The 15,904-nt window shown below is 39.3% G+C and overlaps 1 protein-coding gene and 1 pseudogene across 7 annotated transcripts in view; both read left to right on the top strand.

The window, feature by feature from the left end:
• The window catches only part of SPIDR (scaffold protein involved in DNA repair), a 354,441-nt gene that overhangs the window by 37,320 nt on the left and 301,217 nt on the right, over window positions 1-15,904 (top strand). For all 6 annotated transcript variants that reach the window (XR_013824509.1, XR_013824510.1, XM_079901470.1 and 3 more), the window contains exons 2-5: window positions 2,897-3,052; window positions 3,702-3,768; window positions 10,197-10,376; window positions 12,807-12,964. Coding sequence is in view for 4 of the 6 variants with exons in the window: in XM_079901470.1 (XP_079757596.1) it covers window positions 2,897-3,052; window positions 3,702-3,768; window positions 10,197-10,376; window positions 12,807-12,964 (561 nt within the window). In the remaining 2 variants the exon portion in view is untranslated. The remainder of the gene's footprint in view (window positions 1-2,896; window positions 3,053-3,701; window positions 3,769-10,196; window positions 10,377-12,806; window positions 12,965-15,904) is intronic.
• On the top strand, window positions 2,365-2,710 carry LOC307176075 (small ribosomal subunit protein eS26-like; annotated as a pseudogene). Its single transcript has one exon. The product of its transcript is annotated as a small ribosomal subunit protein eS26-like (transcript).

The raw sequence follows: 15,904 nt of genomic DNA, 5'->3' as shown, positions 1-15,904 counted from the left end.
TTATTTTGTGTGTGTGTGTGTGTGTGTGTGTGTGTGTGTGTGTGTGTGGAGGGTCGGGATAACTTTTTATTTTGACAAAATTTCAAACTTACAGGAAACTTGCAAGAATAACATAATGAGATTCTTTCTAGTGGAACTATAAGTGGGTTAATAGTGTCCCCTGCAAAATTCATGTCCAGCCGGAACTTCAGAATATGACCTTATTTGGAGATGGGTGTTGGAAGATGTAATTAGTTACTATGAAGTCATACTGCATTAGGGTGGGCCCTAAATCCAGTGACTGGTGTCCTTATAAGAAGGGGAGAGGACACACAGAGATACACACAGGAGAGAATACCATGTGATGATGGAGGTGGAGATTGGCGTGATGCAGCTACAAGCCAAGGAACGCCAAGGATTGCTTAGAGCCACCAGAAACTAGAAAGAGGCAAGGAAAGATTCTTCCCTAGAGCCCCCAGAGGGACTAACACGTTCATTTTTGGACTTGAAGCCTCTAGAATTGTGAGAATAAATTTGTTGTCTCAAGCCACTGAGTTTGTGGTAACTGGTTATGTCAAACCCTAGGAAACTAGTACAGTAACCCTTTATTCTGATTCACCAATTTGTTATTATTGGTCTCTCTGTCTGTTTCCCTTTCTCTACATGTGTATATCTAATTTTTTTCTGTACTATTTCAGAGGAATTGAGAGACATAGTGAACCTGTACCCCAGAATGTTTAGTTCCTAGGTTAAGGACAGCTCTTACATAAGCATAGTATAATTACAAAACTAGGAAATTAAAAATTGATGAAATACTGTTATCTGATCAGTCGTATATGCTCAAATTTTATCAGTTGCCTAATAATGATCTGTTTTCCCTGGTCCAAGATCCAGTCCATGATCATATGTTCATTTTCTTTTCATGCCTCTTTAGCCCTGCATTAATCTGGGATAGTTCCTCAGACTTTCATTGTGTTTCTTGACCTTGCCATTGTTGAGGTGTATAGGCCAGTTATTGTGGGCTTGTTTGATATTTTCTCTGTTTAGATTTAGGGTATGCATTTTTGGTAGTAATACAGTGGAGGTTGTCCTGTATTCTGGTTGTTGCCTCATATTAAAAAGCATTTGATGCTGGTTTACATCAACATTCATGACTTGATTAAGATGGTGTCTGACAGGTTTCTCCACTGTAAAGTTACTGTTTTTCCCTTTGGAATTAATAAGTAATTTGAGGGGAATCATTTTGTGATCATGTATATATCCTCTTCATCCTCAAACTTTTACCCACTAGTTTTAGCATTCATTGATAATTTTGTAAATCCATCATTTATTTATTTGTTTATATCAATGTAGACTTACAGTCTTGTTTTATTCAGTAGGTTATAATCCTTTACTGTCATTATTTATTTGATGCTGGAATGTCCCACATTTGGCCAGTGAGAGCCCCTTCATTCAGGCTCATGTGTCCTTTTTACATGTTCTCATTATTCCTTGGGCACTTTCTCACTCTCTGGCTCAAGATATTTCAGGCTCATTTTGTCCTTCCCTGTCCCATCCCTGGTATCACCCACTTGGTTAAAGAGCTGACCTGGGCTGATTTAATGTATTAAAGAGGTATTCTGGAGTTAAAATGATATTTTCCACCTTCTTACCTCTTCCTCTTGCAGTCCTGCCCCACCATAGGAATTTCTGCATGAGAAGGAACATGCTTAGACCTGTTAAGTATTAAAATACCATCTATGTTATGGCTGAATTTATTTTTATGAATTTGTTCCCTTCTTCCTAGTTAAGAAAGTTTTAATGGTATATTTTAATCTTAATTTATTTTTTTAAACTACAATGGCACTGGATGAGGGATTTTATTTCTGATTCGGTGGTCAGCTCATAGTAGTTGACCTTAATTTGATTCCCAATGCAAATATAAAATTTTCCTTAAAATGCAAATTTAAAAACTTACAAAGTGAGTATTTGTCTGTCATAGACATTTAAAAAAACAAAATGGCTTGAGGAAAGAAGTCAGTGTTGTCACTGTTCCTGGATATAAACTCCTTGGCTCCTTTGGGTCTTCTAGGGTGGATCCCTTGCCCTTTCTATTTCTGGTGCATTCTCAGGCTGCCTGCTCCCCTTCCTGGTGAACACCAGATGTCTGTGCTCAGTCCTCCTTTGCTCCCTTGCTTCTCTCAGCTTCTTTCCTCTCAGATATGATACCATGCAGAACTTTGGAGTGTTCATTGTTTGTCCTCACACGCTTGTATTTTGGAGTTTGTTGTCTAGTTGTGTTGTCCACGTGCTTGTGGTTTTGCTATCTCGTGACTCTTTCTTTCTGTGGCGGTTCAGAGACATTTAAAAACTCTGCCAGTCCTCTCTTGCCTTCTCACTTCCAGGATGACCAAGAAAAGAAGGAACAATGGTCATGCCTAAAAGGGCCACAGACATGTGCAGCCTGTTCGCTGCACAACTGTTCGCGACGTGTGCCCAAGGACAAGGCTGTTAAGAAATTCGTCATTTGGAACATGGTAGAGGCCGAAGCTTTCAGGGACATTTCTGAAGCCAGTGTTTTTGATGCGTGTGCACTTCCCAGACTGTATGTGAAAGTACATACTGCACGAGTTGTGCCATTCACTGCAAGGTAGTCAGAAATCATTCTCAGAAAGTCTGGAAGGACTAAACATCGTCACCTTGTTTTAGATCTGGGGGTGCTGCCCCACAGCCTCCACCAAAGCCCATGTAAGGAGCTAAGTCCTTAAAGACTGAAGAAATACTGTTCTTTGAAAAGACAATAAAATGGAAATTATACTTAAAATAAAATAAAAGCTATGCTGCCACCGATGCCATTTCTGGGCTTCCACAGTGTTACTGTATATTTAGTGAAGTTGATTTCACTGGTTTTTTTTTTCTTTGAAAACCATTTCTACAGAGAAAAAGAAATTGGGATGTAGAATACCCATCCTTTCCAGGAGAGAGTCCACTGCAGTGCAGACGAGCAGGTCTCAGGACCGTGGGGGCAGAAGCTTCCCTCTCTGAAGCATGGCTCAGGTGTGGAGAAGGATTTCAGGAGACTCCTGAGACTCTGGTAAAGTCATAATATTTTTTTCCCTGAAATGCTGAAGGGCAAATCTGAGATTCCTGAGAGTTCAGGCCCCTGTAATTATATTTCTTCAGAATTCCCTTCCTTATTTTCTTTCAGAACACTGTAATTGGTGTGTTACTTTTTTCTCCTCATCCTTGAATTCCTTAAAAATTGTGGCATAGCAGTATTCACCTCTTTCTGTCATGCAGAACCTTTGTACTTCTTTATAAGTGAAGGATACATACTGAAAATGTTCTCAGAAGATGAAACTGTTGAGCATCCTTCTCTTTAAAAGAAGTATTTATGAAATGCTTACATATTTAGAATCTAATGGCAGCGAGATATTCTGGTTAATTTTGGTGTATGTGGTAACTTTGAAGTACTCAGCATAAGAAGGAGTACTCACCACTAAAGGTTAGACAGCTCAAGGTTAGATAGCTCTCTGTTTAGATTCTGGAAAAATACAAAAATGCACTGTAAGTATTTGCTTTGGGACTACTTGTTGGTAAATAAAGGAAAACAGGGGAATATGTTAAAGGGGTGTAGTGTAAGTTCTTGAATATTTTATGTAATATTGTTGGTTTTTAGCCCTGTCACATAAACTGCTACATCATCACTAATTATCATTATTGTTGTCATTATCTGCCTGCAGTCATTAACAGCTGAAAAGAAGACTACTACAGAAAAACACCTTGAATTATCCTCTGGACCCAAGACAGGTAATATTTTGTTGATTTCTTGGCAGAAAAGGTATAAGGCTAATGTATCCTCCTTTGATTTATTTGCTTTCTTTTAAAAAGATGTTTACATAGTTTGGGTAGGCTATATATTCATGGTTAAGAAAACACCCAAACAATGTAAAAAGGTATTGTTTTGAAAAAATCTCTCATCTTTGTCACCATCCACCCCATTTTTTCTGTGTCATGTAGGTAATTATTAAAATTTTTTGTCTCTTTCCTGGGTTCACTGTTATCAACAGAGCCCAGTAGGCAAGCTCAGGTTCATAGCTCCAGGGTTTTAAAAAGAATAATAAGATCATAATAAAGTTATGATCTATGATATAAGGACTATACTACTTAGTCAATGAAATTCTTACTTGGCAAATTAGTTAGGGAAGGCTTTCAGTTACAGATAGTAGGAAGTTGTATTGGAGTGTTTGAAGAGATGGGTTGAATTTATCCCCTGCAACAAGAAGGACAGGGGGCCAGACTCATTTTGAGTTCTGCTGCCTTAGTGTAGGGTTTGTTTTTGCAGTCGTGAGGTAGAGGCTGAATTCTCCAGGCTCAATTCTCAGGAAAAGTATAGGCTTGGAGGATTTTCTCCAAATGAACTTTTCCTCTGAGAAGGAGTACTCTCCCTAGGACCTCTGCCTTGGCCAGAGCCTTTTACATAGGGTCACCTCCACTAAAGGGACATCAGTGAAATTAAGGATTTTTAAACATGTATGTTGCTGCTCAAAGAAAATTGGGATTTTGTTAGGAAGAAGAGGGAGTGGATATCAGGGAGGCCACTGGTTCTGCTGCTACACTCAGTTACCCTCTGGGCAGGAAGGATGAGGGCTTGAGACTTCAGGGATCTCATCTGACCCTGAAGTGGCCTGACTGTATCTTGAGTGTGGGGTCTTGAGATAGCAAGCTAAACATGCTGAGCCTCAGTTTCTGCATCTGGAAAATAGGCCTAAGAATTGTGTATCTCATTGCGTTATTGTGAGTTTAAAAAATAATAATAATCAAAACGCCTAGTTCAAAGGTTTACACTTAGTAGGTGCTTAATGGCAGCAATTGCTGTTGTGTTTGATGGCAGAGTGGGAGAGCCGCTCAGAGTCCTGCGGGGTGGGGAAGCTTTCTGTGAGTAAGAGACTCAACACTTTAAGCTGTATTATTACTTCACTAACATTTAAGGGGGTTCTTTTTATGCAATTGAAGAATAAAATTCCCCTAATCTTTTTGATTCATAAAATGCTGTATTATAAAATACCATAGTCTTCTGATGGCGCTACAGAATTTAATTTTTAATATTATTAGTGCTGAATGTTGTGATTTTCAAAGATCAATTTAATTCTGATTTCTAAACTGTCATAATGTATGGAGAGAATAGTATAGTTGATCCTTGAATGACTGACATGGGGGGCTGGGGCGCTGACCCTCCACACAGTCAGAAATACGCCTGTAACTAACTTTACAGTCAGCTTTCCTTGTCCGCAGTTCTGCATCAGCGGATTCAACCTACTGCGGGTCATGCCGTACCGTAGTGCATATTTATCGAAAAAAATCTGTGTGTAAGTGGATCTGCGCAGGTCAAACCTGTGTTGTTCAAGGGTCAACTAACTATTTTCTTTTACAGATGTGGCTTCTATCTTTTTTTGGAGACTTAAAATTGGTGTAGTCAAATTTAACTTGGGGAGAGAGAAATATTAAATAAGCTGCTACCTTGTATTTAATTTCAAAAGGATCTTTTGAGATGATTTCCCATGCCAATATATTCAACCTAAAACCTACTCTGCTGTGCTCTCGATTCTGTGGAATGATCAGTAGATTCTCATGGGCTGAAAGAGCTTGTATCCATGTATAATTAATTTATTTACAGCATAAGCAGGTGGTTAAGAACAGAAAGTATTGTTAATAACTTAACAGAAGCTTACAAATAGAAATTGATAGAAAAGGGGACTCAAGGCATTTCCTAGAACTGGTTCATTTTAAAAACAGTAACTTCTAACATATTAGTTTAAGACAGGCTATTAACAAAACTTCTAGGATGTGGAAGTAATATTTTTATGAGAGCTGGGAAGCAGAAGTGGGGGAACATACTTTTGCAAAGTGTGCAAAAAAGGGGGAGACTCCATTTCCTTGTTTCCGCATCTCTATTTCCTTACCTGTAAGGCACTGAGAACCAGAGAAGGAAAGGGGAGGAAATGGAGGAGAAGAGAAGGGGTGAGAGAAGTGAGCAAATGAATGTTGGCAAAGGATCTCGCCAGAAGGTTTGAGGGACGTGGAAGAAGATAAAAACTTGAAATGAAAGAGGCTGGAACCTTTGTAGTTAGTGATTTTCTTTAAAAGGCAAAACTTTAAAAAAGTGTATTTACCAAGCAAAATGAAACTATGTAATAAAAAGAAGACAGTGTTTATTTTTTTTCTTGAAATACCCTGCAAAATATGTTCTCAAAATATTTATTTGTTATGGAGTCAGAAATCTCCTTGAGAAGCACTAGTAAATTTTTATGTATGTATTTATTATTATTATTTAAAAAAAATGTCTAGTCAGGTCTTCTGCCCATTTTTTAAAAAAATTCTTTTTTTTTTATTATTATATCTTTTTTTGGCTGCATCAGGTCTTAGTTGTGGCACGTGGGCTTCTCTGCAGTGTGGCGTGTGGGCTCTGTAGTTTGCGGCACGCAGGCTCTCTCATTGAGGTCCGCGAGCTCGGTGGTTGTGGCACGTGGGTTTAGTTGGCCCACGGCATGTGGGAATCTTAGTTCCCCAGCCAGGGATCAAACCTGCATCCCCTGCATTGGAAGGCAGATTCTTTACCACTGAACCACCAGGGAAGTCCCGCATTAGTAAATTTTTAAATTATTATTTCTTGATGTGCTTTTCTCCCTGTTGGACCATAGATTTTTTCAGGGCAGACCCTCCTCTATTGCTCATCTTTATATCCTAGGTGGCTAGGGCTAGGATATGGCTAGGGCTGCCATAATAAAATGCTACAAACTGGGTGTGTTTGTTTGTTTGTTGGGTTTTTTTTTTTGCAGTACGCGGGCCTCTCACTGTTGTGGCGTCTCCCGTTGCGGAGCACAGGCTCCGGATGCACAGGCTCAGCGGCCATGGCTCACGGGCCCAGCCGCTCCGCGGCATGTGGGATCTTTCCGGACTGGGGAACGAACCCGTGTCCCCTGCATCGGCAGGCGGACTCTCAACCACTGCGCCACCAGGGAAGCCCCAAACTGGGTGTTTTTAACAACAAAAACTTCTTATCTTGCAGTTGTGGAGGCTAGAAGTCTAAAGTGAAGGTATTGGCAGGGTTGCTTCCTTCTAGGATGTGCTCCAGGCTTCTTTCCTTGACTTGTAGGTGGCTGTCTTCTCCAAGTGTCTCTTTACTGTGTTTTCGCTCTCTGCATGTATGGTTCTGTGTTCAAATTTCTCCTTTTTGCAAGGACAGGTGTCATATTAGATTAGGGCCCACACTAATAATATCGCTTTAGACCCTATCTTCAAATAAGTTCCCATTCTTAGATGCTGGGGGTTAGAATTTTAACATATGAATGAGTTTTGGGGGGACACAATTCAGCCTATAACACCAAGTCCTAGAATAGTGCCTAGCACACGTTGGTCACCCAGAAATGTTTATAAATACATGGTAACTATTCTCATAGTCTGGCTGATGTTGTTCCTGGAATTTCGTTGGAATGAGCCTTGATTTCAAGGGCAACCCCTTTTTAGCAAGTAAAATGAATTACTGAGTAATAAATTCCTGGTAGAGGTTAACTATATAAATTATACAGTTAGGTGCCTATAATTTATAGGTTTATGAATTTGTTATATAATCTGAAAATAGTGATAACTTCCTGTCTTACTCCATTCAGGCTCTTATTGTATATAAGAAAAATACTGTAGACTGGGTGGCTTATAAACAAAAGAAATTTATTTCTCACAGTTCTGGGGGCGGAAAGTCAGGACATTGATTTAGTGTCTGGCGAGGACTCGCTTCCTGGTTCATAGCACCTCCCTGCTGCATCCTCATAGGGTAGAAGAGGCTGGGGATCTCTCTGGGGCTTCTTTTGTAGGGCACTAATTCCATTCATGAGGGCTCCACCCTCATGATCTAATTACCCCCTAAAGGCCACACCTCTTAATACCATAACACTGGGATTTGGCTTCAATATGTGAGTTTTAGGGGAACACAAACATTCAGTCTGTAGCATTCTACTTTTTCTTTTTTGATTTACTTGTCCAGATGCATAATAATGAAAAAGATTGATAATGTCTTTGGCAAGTAAGTACACAGCTTAGTTTTATTAGCTCTTTAAATCAATATGAGTTCTTAGGTTATTGTGAATAGTTTATATTTAATTTTTTATTTTGAAGGATAGACAACTTTAGTAATTCTAGATGTTCATGGAACAAAGTAAGTGTTCAGTAAGTGTTTACTATTATTTCATGTTTTTGTGCCTTTGTAAATGTTGATTTTCCAGACATCGTTTTGTCAGTGAATCTTCCTTTCCTGATCAACATAAAGTGGAGCATCCACCTTTTTGGCGCCATCATCATTATACTGTGACATATCTCTAATACAGTATTTAATTTTTCTTTTCATGATCAACTAGTGTTGCCTTTCAGATCATGCATTCCTTGAGGGCAGGAGTTTTCTTTCTTTTTTTTTTTTTTTTTGTTTCCTCAAGGTTTACTATATCAGAGGTGTTATATAAATAGGTATTTAATGAAGTCATTTAACTTTTGAGCCTGTTTCCTCTTCTGTAAAACTCGAGTTATAATATCTAATCTCTAAACTTTATACTGTATTGAAATGTGACTAAGAGAGTTTTTTTTTTTTTTGGTTTTAGCATTATAACTCACCTATCTACTCAATAGGAATAGAAAATTTGATTTTTATTAGATACCTATTCCTTTTCTGATCAAAATCAGTAAAATTTTCTGTTGGACTTCTGGTTCCATCGAGATAGAGTCGCCCTGTTCCTTCTAGGTTTCCTGTCTATCAGAATGGCTAAAATAAAATATAGTGACCACACCAAGTGCTGCTGCTGATGTGAAAAACTGGATCAGTCACACATTGCTGGTGGGACTATAAAATGGCACAGCCGCCCTGGAAAACAGTTCGGCAGTTCATTAACAAGACTAAACGCACAATTACCATACAGCCCAACAATTGCACCCTTAGACATTTATTCTGGAGAATGAAAGTTACAGTCACATAAAATGCTGTACACAGTGTTCATAGTGGCTTCATTTGTCATAGCCCCAAACTGGAAACAACCCAGATGTCCTTCAAGGGTAACTGATTAAACAAGCTGTGGTTCATCCACACCACAGAACACTGCTCAGTAATAAAAAGAAAGTGACTGGTGATACACACAACAGTCTGGTGAATGTCCAGGGAATAATGCTGAGCACAAAAAGCCTGTCCTAAAAGGTAACACAGGTGATTCCATTTATATATTATTCTTGAAATGACAAAATTATAGAAGTGCAAAACTGCCTTGTGGTTGCTAGGGATTGGGAATTGAGGTGGGGAGGGGAGTTATCCTCACAGGGATGGCAGTGTAAGATATCCTCACAGGGATGGAGTTCTCTATCTTGACTATCAGTATCGACATTCTGTGTTGTACTGTGGTGTTCATAATGTTACCATTGGAGGGATTGGGTGAAGCATACACGGGCCCTCTCTGTTATTTCTGACAGCTGTATGTGAACCAACTATTACCTCAAAATAAGTTTAATTAATTAAAATAGTTTGCTGTTAAGTATTTTAAGCAAACTGCTGTTACCAGGGCTCCTAGTATGGCAAAGGAAGCACACAGAAGCATTCCGATTACAGATAATTATTGGTGTGGTTTGTTTTGTGTTTTTTTTTGTTTTTTTTTTTTTTGCGGTACGCGGGCCTCTCACTGTTGTGGCCTCTCCCGTTGCGGAGCACAGGCTCCGGACGCGCAGGCTCAGCGGCCATGGCTCACGGGCCCAGCCGCTCCGCGGCATGTGGGATCTTCCTGGACCAGGGCACGAACCCACGTCCCCTGCATCGGCAGGTGGACTCTCAACCACTGTGCCACTAGGGAAGCCCTGTTTTGTGTTTCCTTATGGCTTGATGAAATATTCTACGAAGTTTTATAGTTTTGTAATTATTCGAAGGTTATTTTTGAGTTTTCATTTGTGCTCCAGTCATTTTCCTTGTCTTTTATGACTTTTCTCAATCATTTTGACTTCTTTTTCTTCTTGTAATTTGGCTTTAATTCAAAGAATCTTAGCCAGGTTGTACATAGACCTTCAGTTCGGAAGATTTGAAATAAGACATTGCTTTCACTATCAGCAGAATATTGTATATTTGTGACTTCAGCAAAGTAACATGTATAAAACTTCATTTTGATCAATAACTGTATCAATTGGCCATTTTTATATTTTCCCTTTTTCTTTTGCAGAACCTACCACATCTAAGAGTACCAGTGGGCTTACAGCTATAACATGGAGTTCCAGTGGAAGTGATCTGTCAGATGAAGATAAAACAATTTTGAAATCACAGAGAGAGAATGGACATGGTTCTAGAATAGGCAGGTTTTATAGCAGGAATATTTTCTCTCCAGAAGATGGGGCCAGTGAAGGTAAATTGATAATTTTGTAAGAAATTTAGTTTCTGTTATAGATTAGATTTTAATAATGGAAGAAACTTACACTCATTTTCTAATATTGATACTTAGCATTTTTAAAAATAATACTGAGTCGCAGCCTCCCAGCCTTTTAGAAACATTTTCTCATAATATTTATCACAATAACTCTAAGAGATAAGTATTACCAGTATTATTTTTACAGTTAACAACTTAAGCTTGAACATGTTAGAACTGGTTGGATTCCACTTTGGGTCTCTTTGACCAAGCCAGTTCTCTGAAGTACAGGTACATGTTAGAGATATTGCAGGTTTGGTTCCCGACCACCGCAATAAAGTGAAAGTTGCAGCAAACCGAGTCACATGAATGTTTGGGTTCGCAGTGCACATACAAGTTATATTTACGTACTACTGTAGTCTATTAAGTGTGCAGCAGCATTATATCTAAAAAGAAATGCACGTACCCTAATTAAAAGGTACTTTATTGCAGAAAAAATGCTAACCATCATCGGAGCCTTCATTCAGCAAGTCGTGTATTTTTGCTGGTGGAGGATCTCGCTTTAGTGTTGATGGCTACTCACTGAAGGCTGGGGTTGGTGTGGCAGTTTCTTGAAATGAGGCAACAATGAAGTTTGCTGCATCGATCGACTCTTTCTTTCATAAACGATTTCTCTGGAGCTTGCTATGCTGCTCGATAGCATTTTAGCCACAGGAGAACTTCTTTCAAAATTGAAGTCAGTCCTCTCAAACCTTGCTGCTGGCTTTATCAACTAAGTTTTTGTAATGTTCTAAATCCTTTGTTGCCATTTCAACAGTCTTCACAGCCTCTTCACCAGGAGTAGATTCCATCTCAAGAAATCACTTTCTTTGCAGATCCATAAGCAGCAGCTCCTCACCTGTTAAGAGTTTTATCCTGAACTTGCAGCAATTCAGTCACATCTTCAGGCTCCACTTCTAGTTCTACTTCTCTTGTTATTTTCACCACATCTGCAGTCCTTCCTCCACTGAAGTCTTGAACCCCTCAAAGTCATCCATGAGGGTCAGAATCCACTTCTTCCAAACTCCTGTTACTGTGGACATTTTGACCTCTTCCCACTGAATGAATCACAGGTGTTGTTTTTTTTTTTTTTTTTTTGGCGGTACGCAGGCCTCTCACTGTTGTGGCCTCTCCTGTTGCGGAGCTTCCCCGACCGGGGCACGAACCTGTGTCCCCTGCATCGGCAGGCGGACTTTCAACCACTGCGCCACCAGGGAAGCCCCACAGATGTTCTTAATGGCATCTAGAATGGAGAATCCTTTTCAGAAGGTTTTCAGGTGACTTTGCCCAGATCCATCAGAGGAATCACTGTCAATAGCAGCTATAGCCTTGCAAAATGAACTTCTTAAATAATAAGATTAGAAAGTTAAAATTATTCCTTGATCCATGGGCTGCAGAGTGGATGTTGTGTTAGCAGGCATGAAAACAACATTCATTCCATTGTACACCATCTTCATCAGAGCTCTTGGGTGACCAGGTGCATTGTCGATGAATATTAATATTTTGAGAGGAATCATTTTTTCTGAGGAGTAGGTCTCAACAGTGGACTTAAAATATTCAGTAAACTATGTTGTAAACAGATGTGCTGTCATCCAGACTTTGTTCTGTTTATAGAGCACAGGCAGAGTAGATTTAGCATAATTCTTAAGCGCCTTAGGATTTTCAGAATCGTCGATGCGCATTGGCTTAACTTCAAGTCACCAGCTGTTTTAGCCCGTAACAAGACAGTCAGCCTGTCCTTTGTAGCTTTGAAGCCAGGCACTGATTTCTCCTCTTTAGCTATGAATGTCCTAGATGGCATCTTCTTCTAGTAGAAGGCTGTTTCATCTGCGTTAAAAATCTGTTATTTAGTGTAACCACCGTCATGAATTATCTTTGCTAGATCATCTGGATGACCTGGTGCAGCCTCTACATCAACAGTCACTGCTTGACCTTGCACTTTTATGTCATGGAGATGACTTCTCTCCTTAAGCCTCATGAACCAACCTCTGCTAGCTTTAAACTTTTCTTCTGCACCTTCCTCACCTGTATCAGCCTTCATAGAATTGAGGAGAGTTAGGACCTTGCTCTGGATTAGGCTTTGGCTTAAGGGAATGTTGTTTCTGGTTTGATCTTCTATCCAGACCATTAAAACTTTCTCCATATCAACAATAATGCTGGAGAAACTCTAGAAGAATACAAAAACAACTAACAGAAGTAGTTACCTGAGAATTGGGGTAGGGGTAAGAGCTGGGAGAAATGGGATGTTTATAGATAAGAGTAGGAGTATACTTTCTGCTGTCTTTTAATATATTTTAAAACTGTTGAACAACATGGATCTTTTACAGCTATAGAGGAAGAATAGATTTCAAACACATTAAAGATATTTAAAATTAAAATTGTATTTTTTAGATGATCTCCAGGTTATTGACTGGGAGATTGACAGTGACAGGGAAGATACATGTGATGAATTTGAAGACCGTGAGAGTGTGGTGGAAATATCTGACCATGCTTCTTGTACAAGCAGTCGTTCTTTGACACCTCCAGAGATGCTGCTTGAACTTGCTAAGGTAAGAACGAATTGTTTCCAACTTTCCATTCTGTCTATGGCATTTGTTAGTCACAGCCTTTGGTGTTTTGTTTGAAACTCCTTCCTCAGGGACTACCACTTTGGACTCTGTGGATTATTTTGTTCTTTACCTCCTTTTCTCTAAATAACATGCTTGTAATGTGCTTTTTAAAAAAAATATATATTTATTTTACTTTTGGCTGCCTTGGGTCTTAGTTGCGGCCTGTGAGATCTTTTGTTGTGGTGCACCGGCTTCTCTCTAGTTGTGGCACATGGGCTCCAGAGTGCATGGGCTCTGTAGTTGTGGTGCGCAGGCTCACTAGTTGCGGCTCGTGGACTTTAGTTGCCCCGCGGCATATGGGATCTTAGTTCCCTGACCAGGGATCAAACCCGTGTCCCCTGCATTGGAAGGCAGATTGCTAACCATTGGACCACCAGGGAAGTCCCTGTAATGTGCTTTTAAACGTGGATAAATACTGAGTACTTTTCTCCTCACCCACTCTCGCCTCTGCTACACATGGGACTTTCCCATCCCTCTGTTCCCCCAGGACAGATGTCTCATGGTCTGGTTACATTAGATTCAGCATTATGCAATTCTGAATAATAATATTCATAACAAGACAACTATTAATTGTGATTTTCCTTCCCACCTTTTCGTTTTTGTTGGAGTTAATCATTTGGGTTTTTGTTTGCCTAATTTTACTTATCATGAATAAAACTCTTAATTTTACTTATCATGAATAAAACTCTGATTTTTCACCATTGTTCAGTTCTCCCATTAAGATTTTCACACATAGCAGGCATTCTACTAGTTCTTTAAAAAAAAGTTTAAAAAATATTTTATTGAAGTATAGTTGATTTACAGTGTTGTGTTAATTTCTGCTGTATAGTAAAGTGATTCAGTTATATGTATTCTTTTTCATGTTCTTTTCCATTATGGTTTATCACAAGATACTGAATAGAGTTCCCTGTGCTCTACAGTAGGACCTTGTTGTTTATCCATCCTATATGTAACAGTTTGCACCTGCTAATCCCAAACTCCCAATCCTTCCCTCCCCCACCCCTCCCCCTTGGCAACCACAGGTCTGTCCTCTATGTTTGTGAGTCTGTTTCTGTTTTGTAGATATGTTGATTTGTGTCATAGTTCGGATTCCACCTATAAGTGATATCATATGGTATTTGTCTTTGTCTGACTTACTTCACTTAGCATGATAATCTCTAGGTCCATCCATGTAGCTGCAAATGGCATTATTTCATTCTTTCTTATGGCTGAGTAGTATTCCATTGTAATTATATACCACATCTTCTTTATCCTTTCAGCATTCTATTCGTTTTGTTTTTATGGAGAACTGTTTCCCACAACCTCCTAGCCGCTCTAATTTCAACTCAGAGTCCTCTGTGCTTTGTGAATGTAGCCACCCTTGAGTCACCCTTCACCGTCTTTTGGGGGAATTCCCTTCACCTCGCTCCTGCATGGAGCAACTTTATCCTGGACTCCTCTTTCTTGGTTCTTACTCTCATTTTGATTGAGCACATCTTCCACTAGCTTCCAAGAAAGGATTTATGGAAGATAATTTTTTGAGACTTGTCATGTCAGAAGATGCATTCATCACACTTTAATGTGTGATTGAAAATTTATATAGAATTTTAGGTTGGAAATTATTTTTCTTTAGAATTTTGAAGGCATTGCTTCATTGTCTTCTAGTTCCAGAGTTGCTATCAAGAAGCCTGAAGCTCTTCTCACTCTTGATCTTTTAAGTTTTTCTTATTCCTTGTTTTAAACTGTTTGATTGTGATATGCCTATAGGTGTGGTTTTCTGCTTGGAGTTCGTCAAGCTTCTTGGATCTGTGGTTTGTCTGGGATCCCCAAGCTCACTTCTGGGTTCAGTGATTTGCTAGGAGGACACTCAGAACTTAGCATACAGTCATACTCACAGCTATGATTTATTACAGTGAAAAGATACAAAAGTAAAATCATCACTCTTCCAAGAGTCTTTTTCCAGTGGCGTCATACAGGGGATGCTTAACTGCTCCAGCAGAGAGTTTTGACAGTATATGTGCAGTGTTGTCTGCCGGGGGTGCTCATCGGTGACTCAGTGCCAACGGTTTTTATCAGGGGAGCTCTCTGCCTAACATGCGCCAGAATTTCAGTTTTCAGGATGGAAAACAGGTATTCAACATAAGCCATATTGTTTGCACAGGTTAGGCACAGGGAGATACTCTTATCATTGGGGAATGGTGGGAATCATCCTGAAATCTAAGTTCCCAGAGGTAGGCAAGGACCAACATTGTAAGCGGGGCTTTCTAGGGATACCTGTCTCGGGTCTGCTAAGTTAACTCTCCTCTTCACATGGGTTCAAAGGTTTCATCACATTTGGAGAGTTTTTTGCCTTTATTCAACACTTTTTTTTCTGACTCCCTTTTCCTTTCCTTCTGTGACTCAAATTATACGTATGTTATTTAGGCTCCTTGATATCGCGTCATGTATTATCGACACTGTGCTCATTTTTTCCCCTCTCTGTTTCATTTTGAGTGGTTTCTATTGCTATACCTTCAAGTTTGATAATCTTTTCTTCCTGTAGTGTCTAATCTGCTGTTAATACTATCCAGTGTATTTGTCAGCTCTAAAAGTTTGATATGTCATTTTATCTTGTCCATGTCTCTCCTTAACACGATCATACATTTGTCTGTGTTTTGAACATAAAGAGTATAATAGTTGTTTTAACGGCTTTTTCGGTAAATCTGTCATCTGTGTAATTTCTGTGTCTGTTTCTATTGATTGGTATTTCTTTTCATTATGGGTTGTATTTTTCTGCTTCTTTGTTTACATGCCTGGAAATTTTTCAGTAGATACCAAATATTTTGAATTCTATGTTGTTGGGTGCCGGATTTTTTAAAAAAATTATTTTAATTTTGGCTTTGTTCTGTGGTGCAGTTACCT

This window comes from Stenella coeruleoalba (genome assembly GCF_951394435.1).
Source record: "Stenella coeruleoalba genome assembly, chromosome: 17".
In the NCBI taxonomy this organism is placed as follows: domain Eukaryota; kingdom Metazoa; phylum Chordata; class Mammalia; order Artiodactyla; family Delphinidae; genus Stenella; species Stenella coeruleoalba.
This window is presented reverse-complemented; position numbering and strand designations above follow the sequence as displayed.